This window comes from Stenella coeruleoalba (assembly GCF_951394435.1).
Source record: "Stenella coeruleoalba genome assembly, chromosome: 5".
Lineage (NCBI taxonomy): Eukaryota > Metazoa > Chordata > Mammalia > Artiodactyla > Delphinidae > Stenella > Stenella coeruleoalba.
Window position 1 is genome coordinate 73,497,680 of NC_137150.1, and position 23,059 is coordinate 73,520,738.

The following is a 23,059-nucleotide window of genomic DNA, read 5'->3' on the forward strand; positions in this document are numbered from 1 at the left end:
CCCTCAAAATGTGTTGGGATTGTGGATCATGAGAAAAAGCAGTACTTTAGTTGAAAAATATTTCAAATTCTTGGTGTATAAAAAATGCTTTAAAGCTCCCAAAATGGGTGAAGAAAGGATGCTAGGAAGACCAAATAAAAGTATGCCTTATGGTTAAAGCAGACTGACGACTTTGCTCTAACCAAGAAGTACCTGACAGTCAGTAAATGCACATGCAAACGGTTCTGGTTGTAAACACATCAGAAACCAGTTTAAAAGTGACTTAGGGGAATTCCCTAGCAGTCCAGTGGTTAGGACTCAGCGCTTTCACTGCCTGGGTTCGATCCCCGGTCAGGGAACTAAGATCCCTCAAGCCATGTGGCATGGCCAAAAAAAAACCAAACTAAAAAAAAATGACTTATGATTGTTACTTCTCAAGCAAGAGAAGACTGTTAGAATAAATTACAACAGTTCAGGAGTAAAAGGTACCTAATTACTTTTATTTCTCTAAATCTTAATTTAATCTCACACATGTAATTATTTCAAACTCTAGTGGCTGAAAATATTAACCGTTAAAATTAACTGTTAATTAAAATTTTAAATTAGTAAAATAATTAACTATTAATCAAATTAATAAATGCCCTGAATTTTGTTGTTTGTGTGTTTTAAAGCCACTGTGAACAGAAAACTACTACTTTTAGTCAACTCCACCTACAGAAAGTCTACTTGTTTGGATCACAAAGCAGTTACTAAGGCCAAACATTTGCAGCAATAAATCCTAATTGTACACAAAGTACCTAGAAGAGATAGCTTTCTGAAAGTTGGCTCTGCAAATTCAAAACTCTAAAGAGACTCTAAGCTTCATACCATTCTATAGGACTTTTGCTGTCTGAATGTGTGGCAGTATTTAGCTATAGGTTTGAACTGTAATTTCTTCACCTGACCACTCCTTTCTAAACTGTCCACTATCTCCATCAGCCACAATGACCACTTAATCTAAAAGTATCACTGTAGAGAAGGATTAACAAGGATAATCTCAGTGAGGATTACTGGGGTCATATGAGGAAGAAGAAAATGAGTATCTGAAAAAATGGTACAAATGAACTTACTTAAAAAAAAAAAAAAACAGAGCCACAGATCTAGAAAACAAACTTACAGTTACCAGGGGGGAAAGGCGGGGAGGGATAAATTGGGAGATTGGGATTGACATATACACAGTACTATATGTAAAATAGATAACTTAAAGGACCTACTGTATAGCATAGGGAACTCTACTCAGTACTCTGTAATGACCTGTATGGGAAAAGAATCTAAAAGAGAGTGGATATATGTATATGCACAGCTGATTCACTTTGCTGTACAGCAGAAACTAACACTTTAAATCAACTATACTCCAATAAAAATTTTTTAATTAAAAAATAAAAAAGAATAAAAGAAAGAAAGAAAGAAAATTAGTATCTAATTTGTTCCCAGTTAGCTTAAGTCCAGTTTTCCCCAGATAGTTCTCCAGACGTTACAGTCCTCATAACCCTGACAGGTATCACAGGTATGTACAAAAGCTGGTGCAAACATTCACACACATGCATGTATGAGCACACCCACGCTTCCAACACAGGCTACCTGAAAACAGCGAGGCCACTGATACTGAGAGTCCATTCTTTGACATGTGAGTCAGGTTAGATCCTTCACTACCATCTGTATAATAATGATTATAAAAGGGTGCCCTTTAGTATTCAGACAGGAAGTAAACTGATGAGAATGACAGTTCTATACCACATGTTCCTGGAATCAGGACTTGACTTTTGCTCCAAAAGATGGCACTGCTTTTAGAAACCTACATCCATAGTTAGGTTCTCACGTTGGCTTGGGAGACAGTTACTGCTGCCTCCCCAAACCAGCCTAGCCTTAAAGACCTCATAAGGCAGTGGTTATCAACCAGGGAGGATATTGTACCCACTGCAGATATTTGGCAATGTCTGAAGACATTTCTGGTTGTCACAACTGGGGAGAAGGGTGGTATGCTACTGGCATCTAGTGGGTAGAGAAGCCAGGAATGATGCTTAACACTGTACAATACACAAGACAGTCTATCACAGCAGAGAAATACCTGGCCTAGAGGTTGACAAGCCATGCCTAAGGTCTTTTCCTTTAAGGATTTCCGTCTGAACTGACTAGAGAGTTAGTTGATTAAACACCTCCTCTGGGGCCACAAATGCAGCAACAGTTTCCAATGGGAGTACACCTCATGCCACCCCCAGGCAGGCTATTTCAAATTTGGCTCCTTTCAGTCTGAACAACTCCCCCTGGCTCCTTGCTTTGCTGCAAGGAACAGACTTTATAGTCAAGTGGACTGTTCCACACTCAGTGAAGTAGCATGTTTTAGATTTACCTTATTATTACCCACATGAAATTCCAACTGCTGATCCTGAGAGAAAGGGCAGAGCCCTCCTATTTTCTTCTAATTTGGAGATCAAGTCAATCACAGACTGTGGTATAATAAAAAAATATATATATATTTGGTCTCTGTCCAGTTTCTGGCACAGAGCTCCTATAACCTTTGGAATTTCCTGAGTGATAAGAATGTCTGTTATTCATAATGAGCCCCTTTCCATTATATCCGAGCTTAAGTTAATGAAATGACTCATGGGGACATGCAGATAGCTTCAGGATGGCGTTGGCTGCCAGAAGAAAAAGCTATTTAGAAGATCAGACCTTTTAGCCCCACCTCAGGAACTCAGTTGCCACTGGCCAATGATTTAATCACTCATGCTTACTGAATGAACCTTGATAAAGATGAGGTTTGGAAGGGCTTCCTGGTTGGTGAACATATCGATGTACTGGGAGAGTGGCACACCCTGACTCCATGGAGACGGAGGTTCCTGTGCTCAGGATACTTTGGGACCTTGCCCTATGTACCTCCTCTTCATGTGACTACTCATTTGTATCCTTTATAATAAACTGTAATCATAAGTATAGCGCTTCCCTGAGTTCTGTGAGTCATTCTAGTGAATTATGAAACGTGAGCAGGGAGTTGTGGGAACCCCTGGGTTGGTAGTTGGCCAGGGAGAAGTACAGGCATCCTGGGAACCCCATTGGCAGCTGGCATCTGAAGAGGGAGCCATCTCGTGGGACTGAATCCTAAAGCTGTAGGGTCTGTGCTGACTCCAGGAATTAGTGTCAGAATTGGAATGTAGGACACTCATTTGGTGTCAGAGAACTGGAGAACTGTTGGAAAACCACATACAAAGGAAAAAATGGAGTTTAAGTGACTATCATTGTTATAAATAGAAATCAGATGCATTGAGGAGAACACAGAAGGAAGACTTCCTGGAGACCTGGAAAAATATGTGTAAAAATTGTATTTCTGAATGGGGAAGAAACTCAGCTACCATACCTGGAGCTGAATGGGTTCTCGAGATTGGCGTAAACAGGAGATCAGAGCCTCATGCAGTAAAAGATCTATTTACCATCATGTTACAATGGAAAACTAGACACAAGTCATCTCTATAAGAAAATTAGTCTTGGTTCCAGCCATGGGGGAAGAACTTACATCCCTGAACTGCCTGTTTGGTTTTCCATCTGTTCATTTGTTGATTGCACTGACAGGAAGTTGAAGAAATTTATGATTTTCAGGAATGGATTAACCCATTAATCATGGGTTAACCTGATTTAACACAACTGCCTTTCCAGATAAGAGCCCCTCCCCTTCTCTAAGAAGAAGCTCACAACAAGAGTGTGATTCTGCTATGCAAATTAGCGCTGGTAGGACAGAAAATAAAGCTCCACTTTGTAAACTTGATTTTTTTTTTCCTTTTTGCTTTTTCCCTCCCAGTGACTCTTTCTGTCATTTTCTCTTTGGATTATAATAAAGCTCCTTTTAAACACTTTGAAACAATTTCAGTTGTGTTATAGGACACAAGAGAATAGAATTCTAATTTCATGTAGATGTGGGCTAGCTCTGGACTGCTAGTAGGAGGAATTAGAGTGAGAATCTGAGAGAAAGGTGCAACTGAGGAAGAAGCATCATGGTGACATCAATAGCCATCCCACTCCAATGGAATACTTCCTTTTAGTGTTCTTTTCTGCTTAAATTTTAAATAGGCTTTGTTTTTAACAAGAGAAGTTATCTCTTACAACAGCCGACAACATACCATAATGAAGCATAATGAAGACCCCCTGCTTAGGGAAAGCTTCTCAGCCTATGATTCCAAATTAAAAGAAACAATTAATGAAAGTTCCCTTGCAAAGTGTTAATTCATACCTTGGATTTCAAATTCATCAACCTCATCAGCAGAGCCAGAGTCAGAGAACTGTGCTGAATCATGTGAACTGAACTGGGAGCTGCTGGAAGTGACCCGAAAGCCTGTTACATTAAAAAAAAAAAAAAAAAGTAATAAATAGGACAGAAGAGGTCTCCTACTCTTTCTAGGGTCACAACAAAAGGGACCTGGTATGACTTGAACACAGAAGTAAATAGAACCTTGGCTGGGAGTTATGCTGGGGAAATGGAAACTAGCTCTTCTTGCTAGTTTCCCCTTCTTGATTGATCCCCTAAAAAGTTTCATGTGAGCAGAAAGTACCACTCTGTGGAAAGTGAATCTGGAACCAGTGGCCTTAGTTCTCCTCATATCAGAAACCTATTTTTTGGAAGATATTTCTGATATATATATATATATATATATATATATATATATATATATATATATATTTGAAAATGGTAAATGCTAATTTTAATAACAAAAGTTGTACTAAATGTACATGAAAGTTAAATTAACACAGTATAGAAGAGAATAGCTTAAATAAGCTGGGATTCACGTATTACAATAACGAAGTTATGACCAAATGAACTGAAGACATGAACAGTTCTCAAAATTCTCTTTTCGGCCTACTTCCAAAAGAAATAGCCAGGCTTTTTTCCTGTGCATAGTTTTGAGCTTTGTCTATACCATATATAGTAGAAAAATAAATTCTTTAGCAACCTAGAAAGTTTATAAAACTCTTAAAGTTTAATTTTCTTTGCCAGACATGCCGATGTTAAACTGACAGCTATAAATTAAAGCTATATAGACAATAGGTATAATACAGAACAAGTTAAGAATACTACATTTACTAGATTTTTCTTTTTAAAAATTACTGTACTTTCTTAATTCCTGTGCTTTGCAATAGGAATAATAGGGACTTTGTTTTCTTAGAAAAGATAATAACATGTAAGAGTATAACACAAATAAGATAATTTATAATATACATGTAGAGGTAGGAAATGGATGAGCTCTAGGACTCTGGTCTGGTAGAAAAAAAGAAAAATTAGAACAACACAGAAAATCTTTCTGACAGCAGAGGAACCCTTGGCTTGTGTATAACATCTCACATGAACATACGAAGACAAAAAAGAAAGCCCACGAGGTACTAAGTCTTATCCCGAAGCCTGAAGAGGCAGGAACAGGCGTTCACAGCCTCACTCACTTCCATACTCAGTCTCCTGGTACACAGGGAGCAGATTCTTGGTGCGGATCTGCTGGCGACGAAGGCGGATCTTCTGCTTCAGTTCCTGGATCTCCCTGTCACTGTCCTCCTCCCCTTCCTCCTCTTCTAGGCACTGGCTCATCATGTTGCACTTCATCAGCTCAATGGCAGCAATCAAGGATTCTGAGATGCTGAAGTGGGCATTTTCCTGGGGAAGAAGAGCGCCAAAAAGGGGACATCTCACTGATTACACTCTTGGAAAGTAGCTTCCAGAATGCGCATTGCTTTCACTCAAAACACCCAGGGGAAATGCTCCTATAATGAAAGCTGATGGCCAGAAAACCTGTTGCATATTCTCTTTGCTCTCGTATCTGGCCATGCCTGGCCTTCCTGTCCCACTTTCCACATAAAAATATGACAGAGAAGAGGTCAGGTCTTTCCTAAAACCATACACTTATATACAAAGTATTAAGGCAAATGTGATGTCTCAAGATAAAGTGCTTTGTAAGCTATAAAATGCTACAGGGACATCATTTATCACATATCTGAGCCTTAGAACAAAATATAGAAGTTGATTCTGGAGACAGTCTTTACCTAAGGTTCCAGGGTCAAGGAAACAGTAATCATGTGACTAAAATTCAATGTTTCTCTGTCCAGGGTAGCTTCTAAGACAAAATCAGTAATATCTCTGGACTCAGTGAGGCGCATAGGCTCCCAGAAGAGCTTTCCAGAGACAGAACTTGTTGAGCTTATCTTTACTGTGACTTACCTGTATTGTAGTCTACACCCATGTTATTGCTGTGTACCCCAAACCTCTTTAGGACAAATGGCACTGGAGCCCTCAGACCAGATCTCCCAACTCATGGGCTTTTCAGTGGCTCCTTAGAGTCCTCACCTTTTCCAGGTCTGCACAGCTGCCAAAGTCTTGCTCAGACAGGTAGCTGATGAGGGACTGTCCCTCTGATGGTCTTCGGAACATGCCTTCTCCTGAACACAGGTACTGACTGCCCTCTGTGGGAAAATGGAATGTGGATGTGAAAAGCCCTGCTTTGAAAAGCAAATCTTCTTTACAGACAAGCTTCTTTAAGAAGTCTGATGATTTTAACACTGAGGATGCTCCCAAGTCTTCCCGGATAACAGGTTGGAAAGATGTCTACCTTCTACAGGAATTTCTCTGAATCTCGGAATCCCAGAGCACTAAGCCCCTGGGTTAGAGAATGGTGGAATAAATGGAGAGAGCCTGGAGACAACCCTTTGACCACCTAAAGTTAAAGATGACATACTCGTCCTCCTACCCACAAACAAAGAAACCAAAAAACCTGTGCTGTGAGTCAGACAAGGAAAGAAATGGCTCTCCCTGTGGATGATTTCCATGTGGAGCCTATCTTCGGTAATTAAGCCTAGACACTCAAAGGCCTCTTTTCAAGGTCTCTCTCACCCACTCAGAGAGCCATTCCAGCTGGCTCACCAGACATTCACGGTGATAACACCCATAGCACGAGACAGTGGGACCCCTAAGGCAGAGAGGAGCAAGAGAAATGGCAGGGTAGTGTGATTTCTGGCACAGGGGTTGAAAATAATGAAAGGGAGGGTGAGACTGTATGGTGTGTACCCTCCACAGAGCTAAGATGAGCTACACAGCTCAGAGTGTGGCAGGCATGGGGGGACCAGAGCAAAGACATGATTGCAGCACTGGCCTTCCTAGTACTCACTTACCATACTCCATGTACAGAGAGCTGGGTGTGCTGACTTCACTGCTTTGACCAGAGTAGGACAAGGGGCCTCTCAACTTCGACTTATCACTGCAGGATTCTAGTGTCAGTGGCCACCAGGGAGTAAAAACACACATGCGAGGTGAGCGACACATACATTCCCAACTTTGGAGTTTCAATATTTAACTGCTCCCATTCCCAATGCCCTCCCGAACAGGAGAGAGGTGGCACACCAACAGGGAACAGTCCAAGAATGCAGGAACATATGGAGGAAGGGAGGTGGGAAGTCGGTATATTCTAAGGGGAAAAGAGAAAACATGACCTGGAATGTGGCAACACAGAGGTGAAAAAGAATCAAATCAAAGTGGATTCATGAATTTAGTTCTCTCTTCTTCCATCTTCTTACCAAATGTTCCAGGAATATCAGCCAATTTCTACCCTCTTGACAAACCAATTTAGAAAACAGTCCTCACATGGAGACAAGCACACTGAAACTTTTCTGATAACTTGACACTAGACTTTAAAACAATATCAGAAGGGTTAAACTCACTAAACAAACACTAGGATATGGCCTCTCTTGCACCTGAAATGTAAATTTGTCATGCCTACAAATTTAACCCACTTCTGAACTGGCAGAACAAAATAACACCCAGCAATGTCCTTAAAAGCAGCATCAAGACAATGTTAGAGAAGCCAAGGATGATGGCCTTGTAACCAAAGGGCTCAGCCACAGGGCTGTAGACCCAGCGTTCCTGGAGAAGGAAGGGAGAGGTTTCATGAGAAGCCTGGCAAAGTAGGAAGTGTCTGGGTAGCAGTTTTCAAGGAACATTGAGAGTTGAGAGTGGAGGAATAGCAGCAGGCATGGTTCACAGGAAATGGAAACTGATATTCTCCAAAGGGAAACACAAAATCCCCAGTGCCACAGAAAGAAGAGCAGGCAGCAAAGCAGGTGGGTGCCTGAGAAGTGAACAGGATGCGCTGGGAGGACTAATGATTGAGCAGCATCCAACCCATTTCCTTGACAGATGGTGCCAATTTGTCAGCTGCTCCTCTCACAAAAAATGCTACTACGTGGTAAGTGATAACTCTGTGTTCCCTTGGTGGTCCTGGCAGTGGGCTCTGCTCCTCACAACAAACCAGCAGTCACCATGATGCCTTGGTAAGAAACCATGATTTGGAGGCAAACTTTGAGGTCCCCAGTCAAACTCAGTGCACAACACAAACTCCAACACCAGAACCTTATTCCTTTACAGCATGTAAAGGCCATCCAGCCTTTGCTCACTGAGCTCACTACCTCCTGATGCTACCCATTCAACTGATCAGCTCTAATTCTTAGAATTTCCTCATACTGACTTGAAATCTGTCGTCTTACAATTTCTTATCTCCTCAAGAACAACAAGACTCTTCTAAACAAAGGTCTCGCAGACTTGTTCCTCTTTAACCTCTTTGCCAAGCTAACACAGCCAGTGGCTTCACCCATTACCAGGAGGCCATAATTTTCAGTTCTCCCTTACCGCTCAGTCTTGCAGACACATTCTAGCATCAATATCTCCATGCATGATGTACCCAGAATGTAATACAATATGCAGTTTGAACAACACTGTGAAAACCAAAGAAACAGACTTAAGTCAATAGAAAAACCTTGTGCAATGGCTGGAATGAGGGGGTGGGGGAGAAATTTACAGGGGAAGGAAGACAGGTGAAAGAAAAAGGAAACAGGGGACTCCAGGAGAGGCAAAAACATGCACTCACATCCAAGACCACAGAAAGAGGAGAAAACACATTCTGGTGTTAAATCATGGAAAATAAAGTAATTTGTAGTTAAGTATTCAGTTATAAGAAAAATTCTGCCACTGATTCATCATGATGTCTTAGACAAACAGCAGACCTCAGATTCACCTTTGGGCAATACAGGCTTGACAAGTCTTGATTCTATCTCCTGGATGCTGCTGAGAGACTGAATGAGGCATTTGGAAGTCGTGGGCAAAAAACGTATCATGCAAAACAACGGTATTATTTTACCAACAGGTCTAACCATAACTACAGGACCAGGCCAGCCAGACTTGATTTGACACCAGAATGGAAAAGGAAGTTCGAAACTAAGCAAGATGGTCACAGAGGAACACGAGGAGGTGGGGGTGGGGGCTGGACAGACAGGACTGGCTCCCAAACCTGCAATGGGATCTTCAACTATAATGGTGATACTCCTGGGGCCTCCTGTATGTAGACAGACAGGTGCAGAGGAAAGTCCAGAACACGAGAATAGAGAGTGAGAAAAAGAGCGTCTTCTTATCTAGCAAAGGTTGGGGCTTAACTCCTGAGAGGGAACCCTAGTGCAGAGGGAAAGATGACTCGTACGAGAAGCTGCACATGACCCACACTCCCTCAGATCCTTCTGCTTAGGTTTTCTCTGGCTCCCTTTTCCAATGCAGGTTCCCGCAGTTTCTGGAATCCGCATGGATGCAAGAATGGGGGCAGGGGAGTTTTACATGCTCAAACACTAGTAGCCTGGAGTACAGTAGACTGCTCCAGGAGATGTGAAGTAAGGTCTTCACATCTCCAGGTCTGCTCCAGGAGATGTGAAGTAAGGGTCTAACCCAAGTACTCTTCACATCTACGAAGGCTCATGGGAAGACAGGCTTTGATTGGAGACTTTTGTTCTAACGAGTTCCAATGAGCCAAACCACATTCTTGAGGGGAAAACAGAGACAAAAGTTTGCAATTCAGAAGTTTCAGATGAAGGCCTTAGCTCTCACCTTTTAGAAATTATAAAGAGAAATCAATAGCAGCTCTAGTTGTAAAAGGAAATCTTCCTTTTTTGCTCTTAATTTTTTATACTTTACTTTTATATTTTATTTCTGAGGCTTTTCCACCCAGAACTGGCCTCGAGCACAAATCGGCCTTCTACTTGCTTTTATGGAGATGCTCTTACGAATGAAACCCAACCAAAGCCTGCCAGACACCAACAACCTAGGAAAGATGATAGTAGGGAAATGGCAAAAGCAATGACACCACCTTGGCCATGCCTAAGGTGCTCTCTGCTAGCAGCTGGCGTCTGTGTGAAGGAGGTCCTAGTAGCCAAGGCCTCCTTACCCAACTGCCTTTCAACCTGAACTAGTGATGGAGCAGTCAACCCCACTTACTTGTTTACTAGGTCCCATCACCCCATACTCACTACATCTCTAGTGTTAATAAGGAAACCCTAACATCAGTTTGCCTCTCTCTTATTGTTATTATATCCTGACCAAACTTCTCAGGAATCACAGGAAGGGACGGAATTTAACGGGATTATTTTTAAAGCTCATTAGTACTTTCCCTCTGTCTGAGAGATGCATTTAAAACTTGGACTGTGATTAGTCACACTCTCCTCTGGTGCTAAAGAACCAGTGAAAGAATCCAGGAAAGCATTTACTATTTAGCAATGTAGAAAGGAACAAACATAAATATTCTCAGAGAGATTTCTTAGGTATCCACATTATATTACAAACTTCTCTTTTTCATTATAAGCAATATACTCTTCATATCATCAGAAACATAACTTCTCTTTCTGCCATCTGAAGACCCTTAAGAACAAACTCGCCCTTCCACCTGAACTTCAGGAGGCCACCTTACTGACTACGGGCTGGTGGTTATCATTACCTGGGGCTCCTCTGGAGGCAATGTTGGTATCCGAATGGGAGCGAGTATGGCTCCTCTTTGTTCCACCGGTGACAGTGAGTGTTTGCCCCTCTGAGAAGCTAGACCTGCGAAGGACATTGGACAACTGGCTCTTCCCACCTCCCTCTTGGTCCCCTAGAGAGGAAGCAGCAGAATCTCGCTTCTGGGAGCTGCTGGAGGAGAACAAATTGGAGCTGTTGCTCTCAGCATTGCTGCTGTGACTCTGACAGCTGGCGGTCCGGCCTCGGGGGTCCTGGTTGCCAATGGCCAAGTACTCAGGCCCCTCACTGGCATCACTTGGGGAATCATTCTGGCTGCTGACCCAGGGTGCTTCTAAGGGGCTGGTCAGAGTGCTGGAGCTCATCTCATTTGGGGTCGAGGGCGAGTCCCCGGCTAATGCAGAGATTGGAAGCAGAGGGGCTTGGACGGTTTGATCCTCTGCTGGCGAGACATGTCCTCTGCTTTCTTGAGGTTTCTGGCATGGGCCACAGAGTGAAAAGGAAGTAGATCTTCTTTCTAGGATATAAAAAGAAAGGGAAAGGAAAGGTGAGGTGGAAGCCTTTGGTACCTGTGAAGGGCTTCTCCACAACTAAGGAACAAACTCCCTGTTGTTACTGGGTGCCCAGGACACATGGTGTCACGTCAGAAAAGGCTAAATCGTTCAAGGTAAGCAAAAAATTACTTAGAAGCAGCTAAGTCAAAAGCATAAGCTCTTGGGAGAATGGCTTCATTGCTTATTCGTATGCATTGCCCATCTATAACATGAGCAATAATAATAACACCTACCTCGTAGGACTGTTTTGAGGGTCAAACGAGATAATATATACAAATTGATTACAACAGAGCCTGGCACATGGCAGGCACTGAATAAATGTTAGCTATTATCATTGAAATGCCTTCTGGCAATGCGGATCAGAAACCCAGGGGAAACTAAAAACATCTCTTGCCTCTGTTACTTTAATGATGCTACTGAATTATCTTAGGCTAGTTGCTATATACCTCTTTAAGATTTCCATATTAAGACATGAAGTTTGACAAACTGCATCAACCCAAGGCTCCATCTATAGCCAGCCTGTGAGCACCCACTAAGTCCTCTGCTTTCCAGGCCTGGGGATACATGTCTTGACTACCCCTTGCTGCCCCCATACCTGAGCCATGATGGGGTATGGATTGGTGGAGGCTAGAGAAGGACCCAAAATAGGAATGCTGAGCATAACTGGTTGAAGGGGTGTACGTGGAACCAGGCAGAGCTGTCAGGCTCTGGCTCTTTGTCACCAGCAGCGGGCTCTCATGCTTTCTGGCAAACTACAAAAAAAAACACGTGTCAGAGTCAAGGATAGAGGCCCTCAGAAGAGGAGCACTTAGCACTACAGAAATGCTGGTAGGAACTGGCCTTTGGCAGCAGGCCTGAACTGCAGCCAGGGCCAGTAGATACAGCATAGGTATCCTCTATTAGAGCATACAGCTTTGAAACTTCAAAGTCCTGCCATACACCACAGCTTCTGCACTGGAATCCTAGGTGGTCAGACCAGAAATGCTTATCATGGAGGCAGTACAGCAAAGTGCTTAAGACTATGCACTTAGAAGTCAGATACGCTGGGGCTCAAATCCAGGCCCTATCACTTACAAGTTCTTTGGTCCAAACTTTGGGCAAGTGACTTATCTACTCTGTCCCTCAGTGGCCACCTTTATAAAATGAGATTAATGCCTACTTTATAGAGTTCTGAGGATTAAATGAGATGATGCATGTACTGTGCATAGCACCATGATTGGCCCGTAGAAAGTATTCAATAGATGGTAAGCAAGAATCGAAATTGAAAAACCAGGAGAGATAGGGGATCCCTCACAAAAGAAATAGGGATTGTGATTCCTTTCTAGTGGAGGCACTGATATTAGTGACGGGATGAGTGAATTAGAGAGTTAATAATAAGCAACATAAAACAACAAAATTTTCTTGGACAAAAATGATCCTGTGTAACATCAGGCCACACTACATCTGACACCCTATCTATAGCCAGCCTGACTCAAAATCATCCCTCCTCTCCCTAGCATTTTATCAAGCCTGCCCTTAAGGAGGTGCTTACTCAGACTACAGATTTCTTTAAGGATTTAAAAAAATAGACACCTCCCTCCTCAAATAGACTTAAGCTTACTCACAAATAGACATTTTACTTAAATAGGTACTTAATGGTACCTCCTCTTCTAAGATTTTTTGTTTTTGTTTTTGTTTTTAATGAAAGTCTTTCAGTTCACAATTGCCTAAGTGGAGTAGTTTGCTACATACGGTTACATCATGGTGAGGTCTAGGAGGCCAGAACATAAGACACAGATAATTCTTTGGCCACTTTACCATAGATGCATCAATCTGAGCCAGGAGACGAGGGTTGTTCTGTTCCACTGCTTCTAGGCATTGGAGCATGGCCGTGACATGGGAGTCGCTTAGCAGGAAAGCAGTATCTGGGGAGAGAAAACTACCGCAATGATGGAGCCCATTAGGGAGAACTTCAGCCTCCCTGTATGGCCCTGGGAGAAGCTCAGGGAAGGAAAGAGGGAAAAGGCAAAGATGACTTGAGGAGAATCATACCACTGTGGACAGAGGGGAACTAGGGACAAATAATGTACAGAAGAGGCTAAATCATGTGCAGTATAGCAGAGGCCATGACAAGAGGCTTCAAAATCAGAAAGACTCAGATTTGAACTCTGGTTCTGGGTGACTTTGGCCAAGTCACCTAACCTCCTTGAGCTCTGCTTCCCTGATTGGAAAACGGGGGTATCAATACCCAACTCTCAGGGCTGCCGTTAGGTATATATGTATAAAAAATATATAACAGTGATTGGAATATAGGAAACTCTCAGTAAACAGTAGTTACTCTTACTGATTTGCGTATATGGGAGTAGGGAAATACCTTAGCATAAAGCTTGACTGCATTTTACATAGCAAGTTAGAGAGAAGACTAGATACATGTTTCTGATTAGAATCTCTATGGCATCAAGTAAAAGTATGAGACCCTGAGGTAACAGTGGGTCTATAAAGGAAGAGTAAAGTAGAAGAGAATGAGGAAGTACATGTACCAGTACTGGCTATGTGACCTCTACCCACCTGTGTAGAATTTTCTGATATACTGTCTATCCCCCAGCAGAGGTCGGAGCTGGGCTGAGAGACAGTGGCACTGCAAGCTATGCTGCAGCCACAGCTCCGCAACGGCACGCTCACTCATGCCGTCAGTGCTGCTCTGGCCGTTCTCCTGCAAGTTGATGAACTAGGAGGCAAAGAAGCATGAGTCAAAATATACATCCAGGGCTTCCCTGGTGGTGCAGTGGTTAAGAATCCGCCTGCCAATGCAGGGGACATGGGTTCGAGCCCTGGTCCAGGAAGATCCCACATGCCGTGGAGCAACTAAGCCCGTGTGCCACAACTACTGAGCCTGTGCTCTAGAGCCCGTGAACCACAACTACTGAGCCCAGGTGCCACAACTACTGAAGCCCGCACACCTAGAGCCTGTGCTCCGCAACAAGAGAAGCCACCGCAATGAGAAGCCCGCGCACCACAGCAAAGAATAGCCCGCTTGCTGCAACTAGAGAAAGCCCACGCGCGGCAACGAAGACCCAACGCAGCCAAAAATAAATAAATAAAATTTAAAAATATATACTTCCTCGTAAATCCAGCAAGATTGAGGCCTAATGACCTGAGAACTAAATTGAGACAGGTAAGAGGAGGTAATCAGAGATATTTGCCCTCCAGCTAACATCTACAGGTTATAGAGGAAGGAGAGGGAAGGAAAGGATTAATGTCTCCGCTGCTGGTTTGGGCCACTAGAAAGGGACTAAGCAGTTAAGACGTGATATGCAGCTCCTGGAGAGGACAAAGCTGCTGCGTCTGTCTCTTTATGTTGTAACTCCAAAGAGGCATCTATTCTCCGGGTATTCAGAGGAAGAATGAACTTGACATCTCGCCTTCTCTCACAGAGTCCTCTATTTCAGGTAGCCTCCAGAAAAGGATGCAAGAAAAACCTGGGGTAAAAAAATCTAGGAAAAATGCCCCCAAACATTCTTCACCAAAGAGAAATCAGCTGAGCATGTCTTGTTGGCTTTCGCCACAGCATTTCTCTATTTGGAACTTCCTTCTATTGGCTGTTTCTAAAAGCTAAGTCTCATAGTTCAGGATCACTGCAAAAAATGTATGGATGGCAATTTCAGGCAGCTTCTAAGAGGAAATGACTATATTTTATTTTATTATATATATATATATATATATATATATAAGCAATATATTTTATTTTATTTTTTTAAATTATTTATCTATGGCTGCGTTGGGTCTTTGTTGCTGTGCGCGGGCTTTCTCTAGTTGCGATGAGCAGTGACTACTTTTTGTTGTGGTGCACGGGCTTCTCATTGCGGTGGCTCCTCTTGTTTAGAAGCACAGGCTCTAGGTGCGTGGGCTTCAGTAGTTGTGTCACATGGGCTCAGCAGTTGTGGCACATGGGCTTAGTTGCTCCGCAGCATATGAGATCTTCCTGCACCAGGGCTCGAAACTGTGTCACCTGCATTGGCAGGCATATTCTTAACCACAGCACCACCAGGGAGGTCCCATGATATATTTTAGAGAAAAAAGTTAGAGGGGGGTTTGGTGGGAAAAATAAAGTGATAAGGACAAAGAAATCCATGTAAGAAAATCACTGGGCTCTGGGCTTTTCTCACAAAAAAGGCCAGAGTGACACCTTGTGATTTGGTTCCCTGATCATTTAAAAATAAGTTACTTTTCCAGACATCACCTTGGCAATGAATCTGTCAGTGGGTGTGATATACATGAAACAAGACTGGTCATGAATCAGTAAGTATTGAAGATGGGTGATATTTTGGGGTTCATTACACTCTTCTAATTTTGAATGTATTTGAAAATTTCCATAGGCAAGGGTTAAATAAATAAATATATAAATTTGGCTGTGATTGATGTGGAACTAGCTGTGTAACTCTGGCCAAGTCACCTAACCTCCTGGAGCTCTGTGTCCCTGGTTGGGAATCAGGGGTATCATGCTGAGCTGAGAGGACGGAAGAGTACAGTGCTACTCTACTCTCCAATGCTGTAGGGAACATGTTAGGCTCCATTTGACACTGGTCTCCAGAAACCTCACATTTTTTTTCTATTTGGTGCATCCTCTTCTCCTTAAACAGTCATCAGCATATCAGTCCTACTTACCCCCAACCATTCAGGAAACTTCTTGCCATTTGTCCTAGATTTTGAAAAGCTTCACTCTGGTCCCATATTTGCAAATCTTTTGAAAATAACAAAATTTTTTCAGGTCTTCCCCAGAGGAGGGAAAGTGGCCTAGAACAATGGGTGTGCAAAGCTTATGTTTTAAAGTAAATCATCCTCCCCTCCAAATCAGTCCTACAGGGATAATTTCCTCTCCTCAGTTAATAGGAAATTTGACATATGCCATCCTTCTAGCCTAGGAGACTCTTCATACAGAACATCAAACATCAAAGCCTTGTGGTTACCTTCACCTCTTACCTTCTCCACATGAAGGGCCGAGTGGGGACTGAGCCAGCGGATGTCTTTCACAAACTGCCAGTAATCAGTCTGGCGGCAATACACCTGTTTCAGGGACACAGAAGGTAAACAAATTGTTACCATTTTGGACCACATCTAGTTCTCGTACTGACATTCAAAGAGAGGAAAAAGAAAAGCCTAACTTGGGACTTCCCTGGCGGTCCAGTGGTCAAGACTTCACACACTTCCAATGCAGGGGGCGTGGGTTCGATCCCTGGTCAGGGAACTAAGATCCCACATGCCGTGCGGCATGGCCAAAAAAAACCAAAGCCTAACCTTCCCTTGCCTCAACAAAGGTTCTCAGCAGCAATAAAAGGAATATATACAGATATTCACCCTTTTAAAGAATAATTGTTAAAAATTATTTTAATTGTTCTTTTGAGGAGGTAATACAATGCATATGATATAGAAGGCTATATAGGTGACCCTTGAACAACACGGGTTTGAATGGTGGGTCCTCTTATAAGTGGATTTTTAAAATAAGTATATAGGAAAATTTATTGGAGATTCGCAACAATTTGAAAATAACTTGCAGATGAACTGCACAGCCTAGAAATATTGAAAAAATTAGGAAAGTTAGAGATCTCATGAATGCATAAAATATAGGTAGATGTTATCCTATTTTATCATTTACTACCATAAAATATGTACAAACATTATAAAAAGTTAAAGTTTATCAAAACTTACACACACAAACACTTATGGACCATAGACAGTGCCATGTGCAGTCAAGAGAAATATAAACAAACGTTAAGAAGCGGTATTAAATAATTGCATAAAACTAACTGTAGTTAGTTTTATGCAATTATGTACTCCTATAATAATTTTGTAGCCACCTCCTGTTGTTATTGTTGTGAGCTCAAGTGCTGTGAGTGTCCACTCAAAATGCCGTGTGACACTAATCATCTCTGTATGAGCGGTTCGTCTCTCCAGTAAATTACATACTGCAGTAAAAAAGTGACCTTGCCCAGCTCTTGTGTATTTTCCATTGTGTTTAGTGTAATACCAAAGACCCTGAATAACACCAGGGGACCCATACGAAGTGCTACTAGTGATGGTGGGAGTGCTCCCAAGAAGCAGAGAGAAGTCATGACATTATAAGAAAAAGCTGAACTGCTTGATATGCACCGTAGATTGAGGCCTGCAGCTGCAGTTACCCACCATTTCAAGATAAGTGAATCCAGTGTAAGGACCATGGTAAAAAAAGAAAAGGAAATTCGTGAAGCTGTGCCTGCAGCTACTCCAGCAGGCACAAAAACCTTGTACTTTTTGAGAAATACCTTTTAATCTCATATTGAAAAATTCAGCTTTTATGTGGGTACAGGATTGCTATAGGGAAGGCATACCTATGGACTCTAATATGATTCAAGAAAAAGCAAAGTCATTATGTGACAACTGAAAGCAAAAAGAAGGTGGAGGATCTAAAGCTAGGGAATTCAATGCCTGAAAAGGATGGTTTGAAAATTTCAGAAAGAGGTTTGGAGAAGCAGCTTCTGCTGACCAAGAGGCAGCAGACAAATTCACAGACACCATTAAGAAAATAACTGAGGAGAAAGGATATCTGCCTGAACAGGATTTTTTGTTTGTTTGTTTGTTTGTTTTAACATCTTTATTGGAGTATAACTGCTTTACAATGGTGTGTTAGTTTCTGCTTTATAACAAAGTGAATCAGTTATATATATATATACATATGTTCCCATATCTCTTCCCTCTTGTGTCTCCTTCCCTCCCACCCTCCCTATCCTACCCCTCTAGGTGGTCACAAACCACCGAGCTGATCTCCCTGTGCTATGCGGCTGCTTCCCACTAGCTATCTACCTTACGTTTGGTAGTGTATATATGTCCATGCCTCTCTCTCGCTTGAACAGGTTTTTAATGCAGATGAAAGTGCCCTATTCTGGGAAAAAAATGCCACAAAGGACATTTACTAGTAAGGAAGGGAAGCAAGCACCAGGATTTAAGAAGGAAGGGACAGGCTTACTCCACTGTTTTGTGTAAATGTAGTTGGGTTTATGATCAGAATTGCCCTTATCTATGAAGCTGCTAACCCTCAAGCCTTGAAGCGAAAAGATAAACACCAGCTGCCAGTCTTTTGGTCGTACAACAAGAACCCTTTTTCTGGATTGGTTCCATCAATGCTTTGTCCCTGAAGTCAGGAAATACCTTGCCAGTAATGCAATAAGACAAAAAAAAAAAAAAAAAAAAAAGGGGAGATAAAAGGAATACAGATTGGGAAGGAAGAAATAAAACTGTCTTTGTTCACACATGACATGGTTGCCTATGCATAAAATTCGAAAGTTCGAAAGAATCAACAACAAAAAAATTCCTGGAACTAGTAAGTGTTATTATAGCAAGGTCACAGGATATATGGTTAATATATAAAAGTCAACTGCTTTCCTATAAACCAGCAATAAACAAGTGGAATTTGAAATTAAAAACACAATAATACCATACACATTAGTACTGCCCAAATTGAAATACTTAGGTATAAATCTAACAAAATATATACAAGATCTCTATGATGAAAACTATAAAACTTTGCTGAAAGCTATTAAAGAACTAAGTTACAGAGATAACCCATGTTCATAGATATGAAGACTCAATATTGTCAAGATGTCAGTTCTTCCCAACTTGATGTATAGATTCAATGCAATCTGATTCAAAATCCGAGCAAGTTATTTTGTAGATATCTACAAACTATTCTAAAGTTTATATGGAGAGGGAAAAGACCCAGAATAGCCAATCAATACTGAAGGAGAAGAACAATGTTTTTCTTCAAAAAGGACTGATACTGTCTGACTTCAAGACTTACTATAAAGCTACAATAATCAAGACAGTGTGGTATTGGCAAAAGAACAGACAGAAAGATCAGTGAAACAGACTAGAGAGCCCCAAAATAGACCTATGTAAATATCTTTGACAAAGGAGCAAAAGGCAATACAATGGAGCAAAGATAGTCTTTTCAACAAATGGTGCTGAAACACTGGACAACACTTATACCCATCACAAAAATTAACTCAAAATGAATCACAGATCTAAATGTAAAATGGAAAACTATAACCCTCCAAGAAGATAACATAGGAGAAAACCTATATTGGGTATGGTGGTGACTTTTTAGATACAAGACCAAAGGCATGATCCATGAAAGAAAGAACTGGTAAGCTGGACTTCACTAAAATTTAAAACTTCTGCTTTCTGACAAACAGTGTCAAGAGAATGAGAAGATAAGCCACAGACAGGGAGAAAATATTTGCAGAAGATAAAACTGATAAAGGATTGTTATCCAAAATATACAAAGGACTCTTAAAAGTTAGCAATAAGAAAACAAGCAATCCAATTAAAAAAATGGGCCTTGGGCTTCCCTGGTGGCGCAGTGGCTGAGAGTCCGCCTGCCGACGCAGGGGACACGGGTTCGTGCCCTGGTCCGGGAAGATCTCACATGCCGCGGAGCAGCTGGGCCCGTGAGCCATGGCCACTGAGCCTGCGCATCCGGAGCCTGTGCTCCGCAATGGGACAGGCCACAACAGTGAGAGGCCCGTGTACCGCAAAAAAAAAAAAAAAAAAAATGGGCCTTAACAGACAATTCACCAAAGAAGATATACAGATGACAAATAAGCATGTGAAAAAAGGCACCACATCATATGTCATCAGGGAAATGCAAATTAACACAATACACATCTATTAAATTGGCCCAAAGGAGAGGAAAAAAAAAAGGAATGGCCCAAATCCAGAACAATGCCTATATCAAATGCTGGTGAGAATGTAGAGCAACAGGAACTCTCATTCATTGCTAGTGGCAATGCAAAATAGTATGGCCACTTTGGAAACCAGTTTGGCAGTTTCTTTCAAACTAAAGATTCTCTTACCACATGATCCAGCAATTTACTTATGTCCACACAAAAACCTGAATAAAAACTTGATGTCAAATTAAGTAGGGACAAGACAATTTCAAAGTTGGGGGGAGAAAGCCTAAAAATGTAGAACGTTTTATATTCATATTATAGGATCTTTAAATTGCTAGTCCAACATAAAGAAATGGAAGCTGGAAGTCCTGTATGATGTATTATGGGTATAATTTATACAAGAAAGATGATATGGAACTCCATCAGTGGATTCATTCTCACAGAAGAGGTTTGACCCTATACCCAAAGACTGTTAATTAAATGTACATTTAGGATGTTTTAAATTAAAATAAAATGTTTGAGTGATGTATTTTCACAATGTTTAATTTCCCTCAATCAATCAGCTAATGATCCAGGTCATGTGTAAGGCTTTTCCTGTCCTTATCAAAAAATGATATGGTAGTTAACAAGAAAATAAAATGATAAATAGGTGAATGTTGGGGAAAAAATCAACAACAAAAGATGCTATATGAGTGAGGGACTACTCCTACCATAATGAAAAGCTACAATAATTAAAACTGAGTGGTGATAGCACACAAATAGAAAACAGACCATAACAGAAATCCAGAAATAGATCCATGTGCCAAGGAAATTAAGTATATTCAAAATAAATTACAGATAGAATGGTTTAAATGTAAAACATTAACCCATAAAAGTAATAGAAGAAACCATGGAGAAACATTAATAATCGTATAGTGGGAAAGCCCCTTCAGAGCATCAAACAGCCCAGAAGGCCTAAGAGAAATGATTAATTTGACTCACTAAAAATCCGGTATTTCTGTATAGTAAAAGCCACCATAACAAATGCATGGACACCAAGTGGGGAAAGTGGCGGGGGGTGGGGTGGTCCTGGTGGGATGAATTGGGAGATTGGGATTGACATATATACACTAATATGTATAAAATGGATACCTAATAAGAACCTGCTGTATAAAAAAACAAATAAAATAAAATACAAAAATTCAAAGAAAACAACAAAAAAAAGAAATGTCAAAAGACAAGCTAGGAAAAAATATTTGCAATACACATTACAGACAAATAACTAATTCCCTGAATAAATAAAGAGATTCTACAAATCTGTAGGAAAAGATTGACAATCTAAGGAAATGGGGTTAATACAGGGAAAAGTTCACAGAAAAATACTTTTTTTAAAAAAATTAATTTATTTTTGGCTGTGTTGGGTCTTCATTGTAGCACGTGGGCTTTCTCTAGTTGCAGCGAGCAGGGGCCACCCTTCAATGCAGTATGCGGGCTTCTCACTGCGGTGGCTTCTCTTGCGGAGCACAGGCTCTAGGCGTACGGGCTTCAGTAGTTGTGGCATGTGGACTTACTAGTTGTGGCGCGTGGGTTCAGTAGTTGTGGCTCACTGGCTTTAGAGCGCAGGCTCAGTAGTTGTGGCACATGGGCTTAGGTGCTCTGCGGTATGTGGGATCTTCCCAGACCAGGGTTCGAATCCGTGTCCCCTGCATTGGCAGGCAGATTCTTAACCACTGCGCCACCAGGGAAGTCCCAGAAAAATACTTCAATGGCTCTTATAAACATCTTTCAGAGTAAAAGAAATGTAACTTTTCACCTATTATGTTGGCGACAGTTTAAAGTTTAATAACACCCTATATTGTCAAGGGTATGAAGAATCAGATCCTCTTATACAATGCTGCTGAGGGCGTAAACAGACATAACTTTCTGGAGGGCAATTTCGCCATAGCTATCAAAACTGAAATGCACATACCCTTTAGCCTAAGCATTCTACCTCTAGGAGTATCCTATGGTAAAGGGCAAAATGACCTATACTCAAGGTTATTCACTGTAGCATTGTTACTAAGAGCAAATGCTTGGAAGGAATCTAAATGTTTATTACCAGGAGACTGATTAAATAAATTATGGTACATACATAGAATGGAATATTATAAAATGACAGCTGCGAAAAAGAATGAAGAACCTCTTTATGTAATGGATTGGGATGAATTACAGTCCCATCAAGTGAAAAACTCAAGGTGTAGAGTAGTGTTTATAGTATGCTTTTATTTGTATGAAAAATCAAAAGGTGTAGCAAAGAAAATTATTCATATTTGCTCTAATAATAATAAGCATAAAAATTCTCTGGAAGGAAACTAGAATACAGTAGTTACCAATGGGATTGGAAGGAAACAAGATATTTACTGCATGGGGTTTTATACATTTTGTTTTTTTAACCATATAAATGTATTGTCTATTTTCTCTTTTTTTTTTTTTTGGCCACGCAGTGTGGCTTGTGGGATCCTAGTTCCCAGACCAGGGATTGAACCCGAGTCCTCAGCAGTGAAAGCGTGGAGTCATAACCACTGGACAGCCAGGGAATTCCCTGTATTGTCTATTTTAATTAAATATTTTAAAGCAAGTTACAGAGTAATAGATACAGTATAATCTTAATATTTTAAAAAGCATGGACATGCATAGAAAAATATAAGAGAATCTACCAAAATGTTAAAGAGTGATTGTTATTACTTGATGTTGAGATTATGGGTAATAACTTACTTTCTTCTAAACTCTTTTTGGTATTTCCCAAATGTTCAGCAAATAAAAACATGTATATTACTTATATATTCAGAAAAGAAATACACAGGGACTTTCCTGGCGGTCCAGTGGTTAGAACTCCATGCTCCCAATGCAGGGGGCACCGGCTTGATCCCTCGTCGGGGAGCTAAGATCCTGCATGCCACACGGCACGGCCAAAAAAAAAAAAAAAAAATATATATATATATATATATATATATATATATATATATATATATATACCCAGAGGGTTTTTTTGGTTA

The 23,059-nt window shown here is 41.1% G+C and overlaps 1 protein-coding gene across 6 annotated transcripts in view; it reads right to left on the minus strand.

Annotated features, from left to right (window-relative positions):
* The window catches only part of RUBCN (rubicon autophagy regulator), a 58,958-nt gene that overhangs the window by 15,996 nt on the left and 19,903 nt on the right, over positions 1 to 23,059 (minus strand). For 2 of the 6 annotated variants that reach the window (XM_079922707.1, XM_079922709.1), the window contains exons 3-11: positions 16,324 to 16,407; positions 13,912 to 14,071; positions 13,162 to 13,268; positions 11,960 to 12,116; positions 10,794 to 11,327; positions 7,159 to 7,254; positions 6,338 to 6,453; positions 5,443 to 5,650; positions 4,241 to 4,342 (exon numbers count right to left, since the gene is read on the minus strand). In XM_079922707.1, the coding sequence (XP_079778833.1) occupies positions 4,241 to 4,342; positions 5,443 to 5,650; positions 6,338 to 6,453; positions 7,159 to 7,254; positions 10,794 to 11,327; positions 11,960 to 12,116; positions 13,162 to 13,268; positions 13,912 to 14,071; positions 16,324 to 16,407 (1,564 nt within the window). Of the gene's footprint in view, positions 1 to 1,599; positions 1,675 to 4,240; positions 4,343 to 5,442; positions 5,651 to 6,337; positions 6,454 to 7,158; positions 7,255 to 9,326; positions 9,372 to 10,793; positions 11,328 to 11,959; positions 12,117 to 13,161; positions 13,269 to 13,911; positions 14,072 to 16,323; positions 16,408 to 23,059 lie in introns of all 6 variants that reach the window. The other 4 variants (XM_079922710.1, XM_079922711.1, XM_079922712.1 and 1 more) reach the window with 4 other exon arrangements.